The sequence below is a fragment of the Phalacrocorax carbo genome, chromosome 2 (genome assembly GCF_963921805.1).
Source record: "Phalacrocorax carbo chromosome 2, bPhaCar2.1, whole genome shotgun sequence".
In the NCBI taxonomy this organism is placed as follows: domain Eukaryota; kingdom Metazoa; phylum Chordata; class Aves; order Suliformes; family Phalacrocoracidae; genus Phalacrocorax; species Phalacrocorax carbo.
Window position 1 is genome coordinate 119,406,473 of NC_087514.1, and position 15,855 is coordinate 119,422,327.

The 15,855-nt window shown below is 45.4% G+C and overlaps 2 protein-coding genes and 1 long non-coding RNA gene across 3 annotated transcripts in view; 1 reads left to right on the forward strand and 2 right to left on the reverse strand.

The window, feature by feature from the left end:
• CDCP1 (CUB domain containing protein 1) overlaps nucleotides 1-2,007 on the reverse strand; it is a 29,122-nt gene extending 27,115 nt beyond the window's left edge. Inside the window, exon 1 of the mRNA XM_064444067.1 lies at nucleotides 1,890-2,007. Coding sequence (XP_064300137.1) covers nucleotides 1,890-1,965 — 76 coding nt within the window. The 5' untranslated portion in view covers nucleotides 1,966-2,007. The remainder of the gene's footprint in view (nucleotides 1-1,889) is intronic.
• The window catches only part of KIAA1143 (KIAA1143 ortholog), a 259,367-nt gene extending 257,335 nt beyond the window's left edge, over nucleotides 1-2,032 (reverse strand). The window contains exon 1 of the mRNA XM_064444082.1: nucleotides 2,014-2,032. The gene's annotated coding sequence lies outside the window, so the exon portion shown is untranslated. The remainder of the gene's footprint in view (nucleotides 1-2,013) is intronic.
• On the forward strand, nucleotides 1,898-15,619 carry LOC135312033 (uncharacterized). Its single transcript, XR_010371657.1, has 4 exons — nucleotides 1,898-2,076; nucleotides 14,437-14,605; nucleotides 15,216-15,417; nucleotides 15,509-15,619. It is a non-coding gene; the product is annotated as an uncharacterized LOC135312033 (long non-coding RNA).
• Nucleotides 15,620-15,855: the final 236 nt, after the last annotated feature.

Below are 15,855 nucleotides of genomic sequence, written 5' to 3' on the forward strand. Positions count from 1 at the left end.
CTGCTCACTACTACACCCAAACTAACAGCGCAGGCTCAACCTTGCCTAAAGCCGGTATAAACTTTTTTTTTTAATGCCAACTCAAATGCATAATTTGTTTGGATGTTTTAAACATGAGAGAGGGGGAGATGCTGGAGCAGGTTATGACAATAGCAAAAGTTAAAGACTTTGGCTCAAAAAGAACTGTACCATGCCTCAAAAGCAAGCCCATGGAGTTTAATATGAGGCATCGAGATGATTGGGGGGGGGGGGGGGGCAGGGGATAAAAAGAACAAAGGATTTTGATAACACAGTTTGACCAGAGGGTGAGTAATAACATGTGAACGTACAGTTACTAGGTTGCTGCATCTCTGAGTGAAGGTCTAGACCTATCTATGAAAAAAAGATGCAACTGAGAATATTTTCATTTGCTACTTCAGCAATACAAGATCTTTGGAAAGTCTAGCTCCTCCCCTTCTAGCACTGGCCTAAGGTTTTAAAAGTTTGTGTTCTTTGAAAACAACACATCGGTAACCACATTATAACATTCTCTTTCCTCTAAAGAAGCTTAGAGAGGCAAATAACTGTCATTCACTTGACTGGGAAATATTTTACTTAAATATTTTACTTAAAAGACTACATAGACTGAAACTTAAACCTTGGTGCTGTCCAATTTCACAGTAAATGTTTAGACCACGTTGTTTATAACAACAACGGTCGTGAGCCACACTTGGGCATAACCAGCACAGTTAAAGGTAACAGAAACGTTAAAGAGGCACAAATTTCACATCAGACTCTTTAGGTTACTCACAAGCACCACAAGTAACTCAGCAGTTCTTTTTTATAGAAGGACTTATACTTCAAGAGCCTTTAACAAGACTAATAGCTATAAACCAGACTGTTTAGATTTGAGGACAGACATTTTTTGCAATCAAGCAGCTTTTGAAAATGAGGAAAACCCCAAACGCTATCTTTGTGTTCATAACCGGAATCTTGGGGTCACAGACAGATTTTAAGAAAATTTTTCATGGGTTACATACACGGGATTGCATCAAGCATCCACAAATTTCAAGAGGCGCAGAGTTCGTAGCGAGCAGCAGCCTCCTATTAAACTACCCAACCCAACTGGACACACAAGCCATTCTGTTTCCCTGCACGTACAGTTCATCCTTTCCTCTATATAAATGAAGCCATTCTCTCTGCTTAAAACCTTACGGTCCAACACAGAGCATGATCCCGAGAGCTTCACAGGTAATTCAGCTGCCTCTCTGGCACCCAGGGAAAAGGACTTTACGAAGTTAGTCACATCCTCTCCAGCAAGCGAGGACGTAGAGATCAAATCATGTATCTTGTTAGCATTTATTTCATCCAGGAAGACAGAGGAACGTTCAAACGACAGGTGCTGGCCCTGGACGCCCCTGTTTCCACACCATTTTTAAGCCGCGTCCGAGCCCCCCGGCCCAGCGCTCCTTCGCAGGCCGCTCCCCGGGACGGGGCAGAGCCGGGGTGAACTTTCACTCCGGGAAGGAGACCGGTGACTCGCACATGCAAACCCCGGGGCTCACCGCCGCCTGCCCACGCAGGAGGAAGGCGACCCGCACACGCTCCTCCCGAGGGGGCCAGCACCGCCGTAAAGCACCGTATGAACATTACAGACGCCCTTCCACCTTATCCCCCCACCCCGCTTTTAATAGCTAAGGAGTAGCGCACACGGGGATAACAGAGTCACCGGCCCTCGCCGCCGGTGCAGCCGAGCAAAGCAAGGCAGGGCTCAGCCGCCGCTCACCGGGGGGGGGGGGGGGGTGGTCCGCGTGTCCCCCCGCCCCCGCCCGGGCAGCCCCACCCGGCGAGCCGGGGTGAGGGGGAGCCGCCCCGGCGCTGTCCCCGCGTCCCCCCGTCCCCGTCCTCACCTCCCGGCTGGAGGCGCTGCGCCGAGGCGAGGAGGAGCACGGCCAGGAGCGCGGCCAGCGCCCGGCCCGCCGCCATCTCCCGTCCCGGTGCCGCCCCGTCCCCGCACGGGCCGGGCGCGGGTCCCCGCCGCCGCCGCCGCCGCCGCTTCCTGCTCCACCTCGCACCTGGCGGGGCGGGGCGCGGCAGGTGACGGCCCTCCTCTTCCTCCCGGGATGGGAGGGGATGGGAGGGGGTGGGAGGGGATGGGAGGGGGTGGGAGGGGATGGGAGGGGATGGGAGGGGATGGGAGGGGGTGGGAGGGGATGGGAGGGGGTGGGAGGGGGTGGGAGGGGATGGGAGGGGGTGGGAGGGGATGGGAGGGGGTGGGAGGGGGTGGGGGGGGATGGGAGGGGGTGGGAGGGGATGGGAGGGGGTGGGAGGGGATGGGAGGGGGTGGGAGGGGATGGGAGGGGGTGGGAGGGGATGGGAGGGGATGGGAGGGGATGGGGGGGGATGGGAGGGGCTCGGGGCGGCCCCGGGAGCTGCCACCGCCCCGGCGCGGCGGGGCGGGGCGGGTCGGGTCGGGTCGCGGTCATTGGGAGAGATGCTGCCGCTGCTGCAGAGCGTTATTTCTTCTGTTACACCTTATTCTTAACGCTTCCCCTGCCCGCTTCCGACATAATTCACTCCTACCACAAAAGTTTTCGGTATGCAAGGTAAGCTTGCTTCCTGAAAATTCGGTACCAATTTTCTGTCAGCGAGGTCCCCTCACACGCCTGCTGAGTGCCCAGTCTGTTCCTCATGGCAGGTAAAGCGCACCTGGCCTGCCGAAGCACCTCTGAACAGATGCGCTCTCTCATCTAGCCATGCATGGGTGGTGGGGAGGGCTTACTGCAGCCTTTCAATACTTAAAGGGGGCTTATAAGAAAGATGGGGACAAGCTTTTTAGCAGGGCTTGTTGCATCGGACAAGGGGTAATGGTTTTAAACTAAAAGAGGGTAGATTCAGACTAGATTTAGGGAAGAAGTTTTTTACAATGAGGGTGGTGAAACACTGGAACATGTTGCTCAGAGAGGTGACAGATGCCCCATCCCTGAAAACATTCAAGGTCAGGTGGGACCTCGGGCAACCTGATCGAGTTGAAGGTGTCCCTGCTCACTGCAGGAGAGGGTTGGATTAGATGGCCTCTAAAGGTCCCTTCCAACGCAAACCATTCTGTGATTCTATGATTCTGCGTCTGGAAGTGCCACATTTCACACAGAAGCAGGTTCTTACCAGTGAACAGCGTTTTGTATCCTGCTTGTTAAATGTTTGGGGACTTTGCAGTGAAAAACTTTGAGCAGAAACCATTGTGACATAGTCAGGAGTAGATGTTTGCCCAGTGAGTAAACACCTTACTAATATCGGACAGCTCATCTTCTAGCAATTCCATGCCATTGATTTCTCTGCATGCATTTATTTCTTTGGCAATATCATTGCAAAAACCAGTACATTTATACAAGCCCACATCAGCACCTCTCTATTACAGAAATGTGCACAGGAATATTCATGTTCGAAGAATGATGTCAGAAGTTCAAGATCTTTTACAGATTTAAGACCAAGCTTTAGAGAAGACTTAAGACCCTTTGCCCGTGCTGATTTCAGCCAGCAACGAGGATACTCAGCTCTCCTGGGAGATCTTTACACCTCTTTTACAAATCAAATTATTGTTCAGGTGTCTTCTCCATAGTATGGCTTTTTACTCATCTTAATGAAGGGTATGGAATTAAAAGAAAATGTGCATGGCAAACATAAAGTCAGTATTTATAAATGGACACTGTTAATAAGAAAGTAATTCACTGCTTATATGACTGCAAAGAAATGAACAGATAGGAGATTTACAGCCATATGAGGAGGAACAGAATGATTTCTTAGGGGCTCAAATCAGTTCCGATGCTGCTTCATTCGCATAAGGAAATAAAAGAAGGGCTAGGGTTTTGGTTTTTTTTTTTCTCCTACTGGAGAAACAGGAAGGCTCTTGGCCAGCTCACAGGTTATAATTTATGTTAGTTGTGTCTTATCAAATTTCATATCTTCATAAAGTTCAGTACTTTCACACTGAAGGTAATTCTTACGTCAGCTTTTCATTGCCTTACAGCTATTTTTTGCTTTTTTCCAGATCAAAACACGGATGAAGTGTGGTAGACTTCCTAAAATGGATGTGGGTTTATGTTCATTACAGTTCTTAACACTATTCTGTCGTTTGTAATTCTGATGTAGGAACACAGAACCAGAAATCACCCGTGGTCTGGCTGCTCTTATATTCTCAGTCACCCCTCTGGTCACCAGCATTTCCAAACAAGCTCTGTAAACATTAGCTAGCTAGTCTAACACCACCTCTGTGAGACAGATAAGGTCAGTTCCCTTTGATTTGGAGAGGGACCATGGGACAGACAGTCCTTATGACTCCCCCAGTGTGACAGGAGAGAGTGTGCTTCTCCTCAGGGCTGAGAGGGCTGTGTAATGATGGACTGGCTATTTATGAGAGTCACTTCCTAGGGGATTTGGACATCTACTGTTGCATAAACAGTGTAGACAGCTGGACTAAGAGGCTTAAAATATTTGGCATAGGAAAACATGCAGAAATGACCAACTCAGAAAACACTGACGGTCAGTACACATAACTCTACAGGAAAATACCCACCAACACAAAGTGAAGGCATTTTCCATTAAGTTCATTAAAGCTTGCACAGCTCATGCACGCTTCCCTACAGTGGTAGCAATCCTGGTTGCTGCAGTATGAGCTACAGTGAAGGAGTAAACTTCCATTAACACCTTTTTTCTAGACATGCCAAGATGTTATAGCGGAGTGCTGGGGGGTTGGCAGGGTTAAAGCTAAAGAGTTGTTCCATGTGTCTACCCCAAAACACCCTGACTCTCAGAATACAGTGCAAATGGAGGTATACCGCTCTCTGTGATCGGGCTCCAGCATCCAGGAGGTAAGAATGCATGCTCTGAACGTGAGTGCTGTTAAATATGTACCCTGATAAAATCGGACTTTTCTCCTCTGTCTGCAAAGAGTGAGGACCAGAGGTAAAGAATTGTCAGTCTAGTGGCAAGAGTCAATATTCTAAGCATAAAAGTCGCTTTGCTATGACTTTAATTGCTTTGACTTTGTTTTTAAAATGAAGAAAGAAGGAAAACAGGGGGAACGGTAAGAGACCCTCCTCCTTTCACACATCTTTTTAACCGAAATTTCCTTTGAAATAGCTATTGACTTTCACTTCAGTGTATTTTCTTGAAGAGCTGAATACTCTTGTGATACTGTCTATTTGTCCACCTGTCTATTTTGGCTGATGAAGCTGATAAACTGTCCTGGTTTCAGCTGGGATAGAGTTAATTTTCTTCCTAGTAGCTGGTATGGTACTGTGTTTTGGATTTAGTATGAGAGTAATGTGACAGCACACTGATGTTTTAGTTGTTGCTAAGCAGTGTTTATAGTAAGGCAAGGGCTTTCCATCTTCCCATGCCCTCTCAGCAAGGAGATGCATAAGAAGCTGGGAGGGGGCACAGACAAGACAGCTGACCTAAACTGGCCAAGGGAATATTCCATACTATATGATGTCATGTTTAGTATATAAACTGGGGGGAGTTGGCAGGGAGGGGGCGACTGTTCCTCAGGGACTGGTTGGCTGTTGGTTGGCAGGTGGTGAGTGGTTGCATCACTTGTTTTTCCTGGGTTTTGTTCCTTTCTCTCTCTCTCTCGTTGTTTTCCTTGTCAATACAAATTATTATTATTATAATTATAATTATAATATTTTATTGCAATTATTAAACTGTCCTTAGCTCAACCCACAAGTTTTCTTACCTTTGCTGTTCAGATTCTCTCTCCCATCCCACAGGCGGGAAGGTTGAGTAAGTGGCTGTGCGGTGCTTGGCTGTCAGCTGAGGTTAAACCATGACACAAACAGTTCCCTCAGTCAGTATTTTTATTGAAGGTAAAAAATTTTTTTAATTGTCCCTTTTTTTTTTTTTGTGTGTGTGCTTAAGACATTTCTCATTTTCCTGTCTTTTTGCTTATGCTTATATATTGACAGTGATGGGAAAGATTCTAATTTGGTCCTAATGCGAAAGCCTCTGTAAGCAGACCTACTACCCTGCAGGCAGCTCTTGCCTCCATCTCAGGCTGGAGGCGAGCAAGAGCAAGATGTATCATTTCACATTCCTCCTCCCCGCTCTACAGTCATTTTCCCAGAAAAGAACAAGCATCAGCCGGGTCAGATGTGGGGGCCAGCCTTACTGGATCAGCTTAATGTGGTATGCAAGTCTATAGATTGAAGCTCCCAGGGCCTGAGAAATAATTGTGTCTGCAATCAGAGTGTGCCCACACGCAATGAAAACTCCATCAAAACCGGCTAATTTGGCTTTCACCTCTCATTAGCTTAATGCACAGTGCCCTGGTCCAGCTGGAAATGGTGTAGAAAATCAGAGGGTTTAATCCTCGTTAACATTATTTGTCGTTTTTATAGCATTCTTCCCCTGCGAGACTTGAAGTGCTTTGGGCCAACCGTTTCACAAAAGCCATGTATCATTTTTGTTTGGTGAACTTTACTGACAAGCTGACCACAGCAACGTCAATACACTTCTGAGAAAGAGCTAGGATTAATCATCTTGGAAGTGTGAATTTAGCAAGAGAAGCCAGGATTAAAAATGAGATTAAAAAAAAATATCCTAAAGCATGCATGTTCTGGTTAGTAAAAACCATTCCTCTCCTTTGTCTACGGGAATCATATCCTTTGTCTGGAAATGCCCTATTAATTACACAGAGCAAGTTACAAGAAAACACAGAAAAGCTATAAATGGAAGCACAGGAATTCTAAACCATACTATTTTTGAGGAGCAAATCTCCCACTTCAGCTTCCTTATCCCTACAGTGTGTGTAACGTTGCTAAATGAACACATCAAAGACTGAGCCAGTGTTGTTCCTACCAATAGCTGTCAATGAAAGATCCCTCTCGTACTTTTTTTCACCTAAAATGAAATCATTAAAGTAATAACTATACAGGCACATGGGCACAGACCCCCACAGTCAGCCTGGGGAAAAATCTGCTGAGAAAATATTCTGATAACCTCACACCAGGAGAGACACCCATAAATGTGCTCTTGTCCTAATGAGAGAAAGTTCTCTAGAGTAATTTTTAGGTTGATCATTTCTACCATGCCCTGACTCTCAACAGAAAACAAGCTCAGTGAATCCTGAAACGATGGGGTGTGTATTTAGTGCAGATGTCCATGAGGCAGGTGGTAGAAGAGCAGATGCAGCCTCCAAGAGAGCACTCAAGATGCGGTTCATCATGCTTAAAACGCAGCTGCCGTATGAGATAACATTTGCTTGTGCTGTGTAAACCAAAGCACCTTTCAGCCAGCTGCATGACACTCATCCAGCCACACGAAGAGGACTGGACGAGTACCCTGCACTGGTGAGAGGGCACTCAGCAGGCATTCTAGCTGAATTTCCAATTATTTCATCTCCTCTGTTATCTGCTGCTTTATGACTATATACTGTGCTGATGCCCGAAGACCATACCTAACATGGACAGCTTCACCCTAGGCGCCGTGCCAACACTGAGAGTGAGCCTTGCTCCCCAGAGCTTGCAAATACATAAGCAAAGGGTGGTGGTAGCCTGTAACAGAGAAGAGGCTGTGTTAGAGGGAGCAGAACCCTGGGGCTGTTGGTGTCTGAACGCACTGGACAGGGGTGAGTGCAGCTCTGCTCTACTGGGATCTGATGTACCAGGGTAATTCCTGTGCACTGGCTCTTCAGTGCTCCGGTGACAATAGCAATGATGCACAGCATCTCCTTCCTTGTGCTGGAAGCTCAGCTCAGTGTGGTAGGAGAATGGTACAAAGAATGGTACAAAGTACAGTATCTCTTGCAAGAGCACAGGAAATACCTCATCTTTCAACTTTAGCAAATTCCAGGCATATTTTTTTCACTATCTGGAACTTATTACTGGAAGATATTGAATGTGCTACCTCCTGACTGAGGTAGGCACGGAAACAGCTAATAGCATGTTTATTTTTTTAAGCTGGTTTTACCCTACTGTGTTTTATGAAAGTGACCTCTTTCGCTTGTACAGTAGTGGCATCATCCTAGCAGACTAAGACAGAGCAGGTTGATATTAAGGAAAGATCAAAGAACTTTCTATATTCCTTTGTCTCTGTTCAGGAGAACCAAAGTCACTGTTACCTCTCCTTCAATCCTAGCAGGAATATCCAGCTATAGTAATATCCGTCATGGTACATGGGATGCGACACCTCTCTGCTGTTTGTGGCAGCTGCCTGGAGAAGAAGGAGTTGGAGTCTCATGACTGCCTCAACAAATACGGAAGGAGACGGGTTTTTTATTGCCTGCCAGGCACACAGTGCCACGCGGTCTTCTGGGTATTTGTGAAAATGTGAGCCATATGAGCACATTTCCATTCCTTTGATAACTTCTTAAAGCAATTCCTCTACTAAAGTGATTCCACAGGGTAAGCCTGCCCCTGACCAGGTCTGGTGAGTCACTTCTCGGGGGAAGCAAGTGACTCAGGAGGAGCAAGGGAAGGGAGCGAACGTAAATGCCAAGGTGCATTAAAGTCAGGGCCCTTCTGATAAATGTAGGTATGTACTTAGGTAATTTTTTAATCAGCTTGATCAATGTCTTACTGACACTGGCTCTAGTCCACTCAACCCTCTGGACACAGGATTAAGCCCATCTCTGCAGGATAGAATAGAATTTCCCACAATAAAAGACAACTATTTTTATGTACTTAAATTACATTGCTTTCAAGTTAGGCATTTGCTTAAGGCTGTTCTTGAAATAAAATTGAAGTGTATCTGTGCTACAGCTGTAAAGCACCTGCTCGCTGTATTTGGAGTTTACTCTATTAGAGTGTTTAATAAGGATATGTACGATGCTAAATAAGAAATACAGCTCTGCATGTCATAATATATACATTTTCGATCATCAAAAATGGAGGAAAGAATTAGGCCCAGCTATAGTAATGATCCATAGAATATTTTGGAGTCAACAAATCAGTCTTCCATAGACTGAAGTCACAGAGCATATAATTTCGGTCAAAAGCTTAATTATTTCCAAGTTATTCATGGCGGTTAGATCAATTGTGAGAAGCATAGGGACTGCTTACAGCACTTGAATACGGATTCAGATTAGTTTTTGAATATGAGTGAGTTCAGCAATGCTTGAATGCAGGGCTTTGAGCCAAGGCTTGTTACCTGAAAATACACCCGCAAAGCACCCAAATAGCTTAAAAAAGTTTTCCCTCACCGGAACATTTAAAATTCTCTTGTTGATATCTCTGATTTGACTTGGCAGCTACATTGTGCAGCAGGTGCAGCAACATTTGTTACAGCTTGTTCAATGATTTTATGCTGCAAAAGAAACAGCTCCCGAGCTGGCAGGAGTTACCCTTCAGTCAATTAGTTTGCATGAGGCTTTTTTCTCATCATAGCAGTGAGGCAATTCGGAATTGTTACCTGGTTATTAGACACACAGGGTTACCTTAAAGATTGGAAGTTACATGTGCAAGGTCTTATTCTGCAGTCTTTTGCCCTTTGCCTAAGACGAGCGGGGCTGGATGGAGTGGCAAAGCGGAGAGGGGATGTAAAAGGCTGCACCCTGGGCAAAGGAGGAGGTGGGTCACAAACTGCGCAGTAACTCTGCCCCTGGCCAAACTGCTCATTCAAATAAGGGTTACTCATTTACATAAAGAAGGCGAGTGGGATTTACCCCTGAGCACGCTTTGATAAACAGAGACCTTGCAATTTTCCTGTGAAACTGGGTGTGTAGAATGTAGTGCTGTTATGGGAGCACGGGAGAGAAATTGCTGCCTCTGGTACATTTCATTTCTCTTTGGTATAAAGTTATTGTTTTCTTCTTGCTCATATTTTAAAAGGGAGTTTACCCAGGAAAAGAAATAGAAGCAGGACTTCATGAGGGGCTGCCTGTCCCGCTTCTGCTTTGTCCTATGCAAAATGCAGGGGAAGAAAACACCCCAGCAACCCAGAGTGGATATCTGGCTGGTTTGTATCCATCTACCCCACCATTTGTGGTCAGGGGTTGTTCAGCATAAAATGTTTTGCCTTACCACATGAGACATTGTGGCCTGAAAGGAGTAACCTGCTTGCGAAGGAAGCGAGTGCTCATCATACGCCACACAAACAGGCAAAGCAGACAGCAGGGAGAGTCTTGAGGCTTGGGCATTTCTGAGCCTCTGGGAAGAAACCCAATTTTTTGTCAGGGAGAAGTCATATTCCATCATCTTTATCTGTCTCTAAGTGAAATCATAACAAACCAGCTTAACAGCAGGAACATTCCTCAATGCTTAAGACTGGTTATTTATTGCATACTGTATGCATCTGCTTGTCAGTTTATATAGACATCTCTGGTACAGATGTTCAAGCTCTGATCACAAAAGATAAATAATACATGTGGTAAACAACCTGCAGAATAGGATGCTGCTACAAAACACCACGTATGCTATATGTATACTTAGCAGAGACAGCATGAGTCGCATAAGGGCCACCACGGTGAGACTAGTGCTTCCCCATGGCTCTCAGGCTGACATGTATGTAATGGGTTCTTAATATATGGGAGCTATCGGTGATGTGCCTGCACTATTAGCTGTTCTGGTAAAAACAGTAAATATGGAAAGAGCTTGAGACATTGATGTTTCCTTCCTGAGTTGTGCATGTGGCCTAACATTCCCATGCCTTCATAAAAGTCTACGCCTTCATTAGGAAACAGAATCAGGTGCCGACTGCATAATATTCTGCCTTTAAACAGGTCGTGCTAGGTACTGAAATGATCCAGTTCACACAGATACCAATTTTGCATGGCACTGACAGTCCTTCCATCACAGATTTATAAAGATCCCAAGCAGGGTGGTTGCATCCCAGAATTTTCTATTGTCACTCACACCCGGTCCCATTCTGGCAAAATACTTGCCACCACAGGTGGGCAAGGAAAAAAAGGACTAGGTCAGTGATTAAAGACAACTGTGGACTTTAATGAGATTTTGTGGTGATGTTCTAGGTGCAATCGCAGCAGGTTGTCCAGGAAACTGAAGCTGAAGTTCTTATTCCACATGTAAAACTGCTCAGACTTTCCTGGAAATGTTTAATGAGGAAGAAGTGAGCATATGCTGAAGCTATTTTAAGTTATACAGAATGTATCAAAAAAAGTGAGATTCTACCCAACAGGATAATGTGAAGTGTTAAAGCTTTTTTGTTTTAACTGAAAAGTCTGTGGTTATATCCAGTTGTCACCAAAGCCTGGGAGAGTTGGACGTGATGCTCCAGTGACGTTGCATCTACACTTTGATTGTTCAAGCGGCTCCCAATGCTGCTGTAATGATTTCTGCAGGCTACAGGGCGCTAAGCTAAGAAGCTGTCATCTAGATTTGAATTCAGCTTTCCAGGAGTCTGTGGTGTGTAGATCCAGCATCCTAACTCAGGTTTGTAGGAACAAAGTATGATATTAAAAAGCCTGCTAGGGAATGAGAGCACAGCAGTCAGTCCTTATGCTTGGCAGAAATGAGACATCTGCCCATCATTTCCCACCTGCCCTCGCTGTGCACCTCACCAGCCTGCTTCGCCAAGCTTCCCAGTGGGGTGAGTTAACTAGGCAGAGAACTTACTAGGCTGTACCGGGTTTTGTGCTACCCTCTTTAGATCCTGCTGGTTGAGAGCTGTGTTGTGTCATACAGACATAGTTTTAGTCTTTCTGTGCCTCAGTTACCTAATGCTTAAGAAGGAAAAATAGCAACACCTTTTTCATCAGTGCTAGAAAGATCAAATGCATTCAAAAGTGGGGGTGGTGGGGTGTCGTCTGATGCTGTGGCAATGGAGATTGAATAAGTGTGAGAAATTTTACTTTCAGCTGAAGTTATGGACTTCAGTAGGTCTCTTGTTTTCAAAAGCAGCTGGAGAAGAAGCTGCTTCGCCCTTTGGGGGGAGGACTTGGGTTTGTAAGAGCTGAAACCTCACACAGAAGACTGCCAGCCTGAGTGTGGAAAGGGCATGGATCAGCAGCCGCTTTCTGTAGAATCTGTTAATACCGAGAATGTACAGTCCTGGGACGGGGTCTGGCTCTATTTTCATCTTGTCGTGCTTTAGCCCCAGCTGGCAACTCAGCACCACCCAGCTGCTTGCTTACTCCTCCCTGGTGGGATGGGGGAGAGAATCAGAAGAGTAGAAGTGAGAAAACCTGTTGATTGAGATAAAGACAGTTTAATAGGTAAAGCAAAAGCTGCATGGGCAGCAAAGCAGAACAAGGAATTAATTCACTCCTTCCCATCAGCAGGCAGGTGTTCAGCCATCTCCAGGAAAGCAGGGCTCCATCACGCCTAAGGGTTACTTGGGAAGAAAAACACCATCACTCCAAACATTCCCCCGTCACCCCCTTCCTCCTTCTTCCCCCAGTTTTATATACTGAGCATGACATCATATGGTGTGGGATATCCCTTGGGTCAGTTGGGGTCGGGTGTCCCAGCTGTGCCCCCTCCCAGCTTCTTGTGCTGGGAGGGAAAAAGTGCAGGGAGCTGAAAAAGTCCTTGACTAGTGTGAGCACTACTTAGCAACAACTAAAACATCAGTGTGTTATTAACATTATTCTCATACTAAATCCAAAACACAGCACCACACCAGCTACTAAGAAGAAAATTAACTTTATCCCAGCCAAAATGAGAACATGTGTCCACAGATCATCCACTGGTCTTTTGGGTACTAACTTTGTAATACATGCTGCTGTACTTCTGCCGCAGAGAGGATGCATTCACAAATCCCCAGCCTTGTACATTAAAGACCAAAACTCAGGTGAAAGGCACAGTAGTGGTCATTACTAGAAGATCAGCATTTCTCAGATGATAATTGCCACGCATTGCTGATGGTGATTATACAAATGCCATGGGATCTGCAAATCAGAATGCGTTTACCTTGCACAGATGCCGGCTTTTCCAATAGCAAATAATGTTTCCAGTAAAGAGAACTTCTCTCCTAGGATTTTAGAGCTGGACTTCAGAAAAAAATCTACTTTATACTAAAAAGGCTTATCAGATCCCTAGGAGAAACACAGTCTAGGTGAAAAATTGCTTTACAAATATCCAATTTATTGGACAAGGAGAAGGTGCTAGTGACAGAAGGCAATGCAAGATCCTGCCTGCAAAGGCTCAACATCTTCTTTCCTGATCACTGCCTGTGCATTCAAGCTCAGCAGAGGGCACCGAGCCCTCTCAAATGAGGCCTTACTGACTGAGCCTGCTACCGTCTTCCTAACAAAGCTGTACATAAAACAGGAAGAGTGAGAATGTATTTCTAGGACAGTGCACCTGTACCACAAATTAATTGTAAAAATCAGTTGGCTCTCACTCCACATTTAGGAAAACGTTAATTCACATCTTCCATCTCAGAGAAATACTTTGACAAAAGTAGGTGCAGAATGTCTCCATTTAATTCTGTAACAGGACACAGCATAAGCCCTTGGTGTATGCTTTAAATTACATTATTTTCCTTGCTTGATTTCATTTGACTTTTCCTTTGTGCTGTCAAATATTCCTGATGTTCTGCACAGGTAGAGTCATCCAAACACAAATGTCACCAAGAAATCATGCATGAACCTATCCCCTGCTGGAACCTCAGACCCTCTGTCAGCTTTTTACATCTGGGAATTTCACATTCATGGAAGAAAGTAGGGGCAGATCCTGGCATGGTATTTATACCTATCCCCTGCTTAGGTGCTTAAACTTTATCAACTTCAACTTTTGCACATTTGTTTCTCCAACACATTCAAAATCGAGGTGACAGCTGGTGTCCTGCAGAGCTAACATGGCTAACATGCACCAGATTCTGTAGTAAGAGCAGTAGAAGGAGGTGTTGCACCCTTGAGTCCCCAGAGAGAACAATGGAGTTCAGGAGAGGCCTTCGGTGCAGGTTTGTGGGGGCAAACAAGGAGGTGAGACACCTTTGCTGTCCCCTCCTTTCCAATAGCATGCAGAAAATGTAAAAAAACTTCCTGGCTTTAGAGCTGGGATGCAAACTCAGCTACAAACCCTAGTGAGTGTTCCTAAAGCTTGGCCACTTGGGAGCATTTGGTACACAGATGCTAATTGTCTCCTGAAATATTCTTGAATATCTTTGTGCTGTCAGATGGCGCTTTTTTTTGTGAGCTACACAAGATGTCACAGCTTACAGCATCCTTTTAGGTCAGTGGTACCTCCTGATCATGCAGCGATTCCTTATACACTGTCCCTGGGAAATCAGTCGGGCCAGGAGGTTTCCTAGAAGGGAAGAGAGACTGTTGAGGTGAATCAGACTGCTTTGCCAAATGCCACATTCACTGTGTGGAGGCTGAGTGCCCCTCAGGGTATTTCAGCAGAATGGTAACTTATGTAAAGTGGTGGCTAGTTCATTTTGGACAGAGACTATGCTAAATGGAAGGCCAGTTTCTTATTTCTTACTAGACAACAGCTGCAAGTAGAAAAAATTATGAGTGCCCAACAGTTCACTGGGACATATGTTTCTTTGCAGAAGTCAAAAGTCTTATACAGGTATAAACTAATGCTGGATCTGCCAAAGGCACACTTCCTGCACGGAGGAACAGTGCTTCTTTAATGAAAGTCCCTGCTGAATATCTGAAGATATAACTGTACAGCAAGGAAATCATCATCATCGTCATCATCATCATCCAAGGAAGCAGGTCTGTACCAGAGGAGGTATCCGTAATATCTTATGTGGCATTTAATGGGATATATAATATTCACCCATTATAGATTGGGAACAGCACCTCTGGTTAAGATTGTCTGGTCCTTCCCTCTCTAAAATAGTTTTTAATTGTTTCCAAGCTTATCATACTCTTCATGCTGAAATTTTTCATGCCAACTATCTACCTCAACCTGAATTCTTTGAGTACATTCTAACCAAATTGATTTAACTGATTCAATAAACTCACCATTTTATTACCTGTCAAAAAATATGGTGAGGTTTTTTTCTGAAAAGCTCTGCTGTTCACGTGCTTTGGAGCAAGAACTAGAAATAGTGTGGGGGTGGTGTGTCTGTCTGGGGTTTTCAAGATTTCCAGCAGTCTGAAAGCTCCTTGGCTTCTGTAGTTGATGCCACATAGTGAAATTAATGTCCTTACCGGTTTTGCTGCTGATACCAGAAGGCCATTAGAAGGCTGCCAGTTACTTTGTAGAGCTGCTTTGTGTCCCCAGGACAGTGACTGCACGGACGCCGGCCGGGTACTCACATTTGCTCTTTGGTTGCCGGCAGGCTGATGCGGTTCGTTCAAATCGCTGTTTTGTCCTCAGCAGCAGGACATCAAGCTTGAGGATGTAGTTTCACAGCCAGCTCACTAATCCGTCTGAAGACTGACCCTTCAAAAACAGAAGAAAAAAATCAGTTTTCAGGTGTCCCGGTTTGCTGAGCCAACAAGCTTATGGCAACAAGCTCTAGAGGTGACGTGAGAAAGGGAACAAGGGAGGAGACTGGGCAGTGCCGTCGTAAGTCAAGGTAAGATGTTTCTGAGAGCCTCTCAGGCTAAAGCAGCAGAACAAACACTTTTGGCAAAAGTTTGTCTTACCTGAAAATTTCATCCAGCCAGATCCCAAAGCAAATAGCAAAGAAAGTCCCAGGAGGAGATCTGCAGCTCTATCTTCAGAATAGTGCCTAGCAAGGAAGGCATGCAGCTTTGCCTGTGCCGGTGGGGAGAAAGCAGGAGGATGATCTGCTGGCACTGACATTCCTGCTGCCCTCTGCATTCAACACCTACTCCAGGAAAGGGGTCTCAGAGTCTCGGGGACCACCGCTGTGTATCAGCAGCTATCGAAAGCTGCAGGTCACACACTGGGAAGTAGAAGAATTTTAATTTATTTTTACTGCACTCTCTTGGATTCCCAAAGCACACAATGTTCCTAATTGCACATCCCTGAGGATCAAAATGGCTCACCA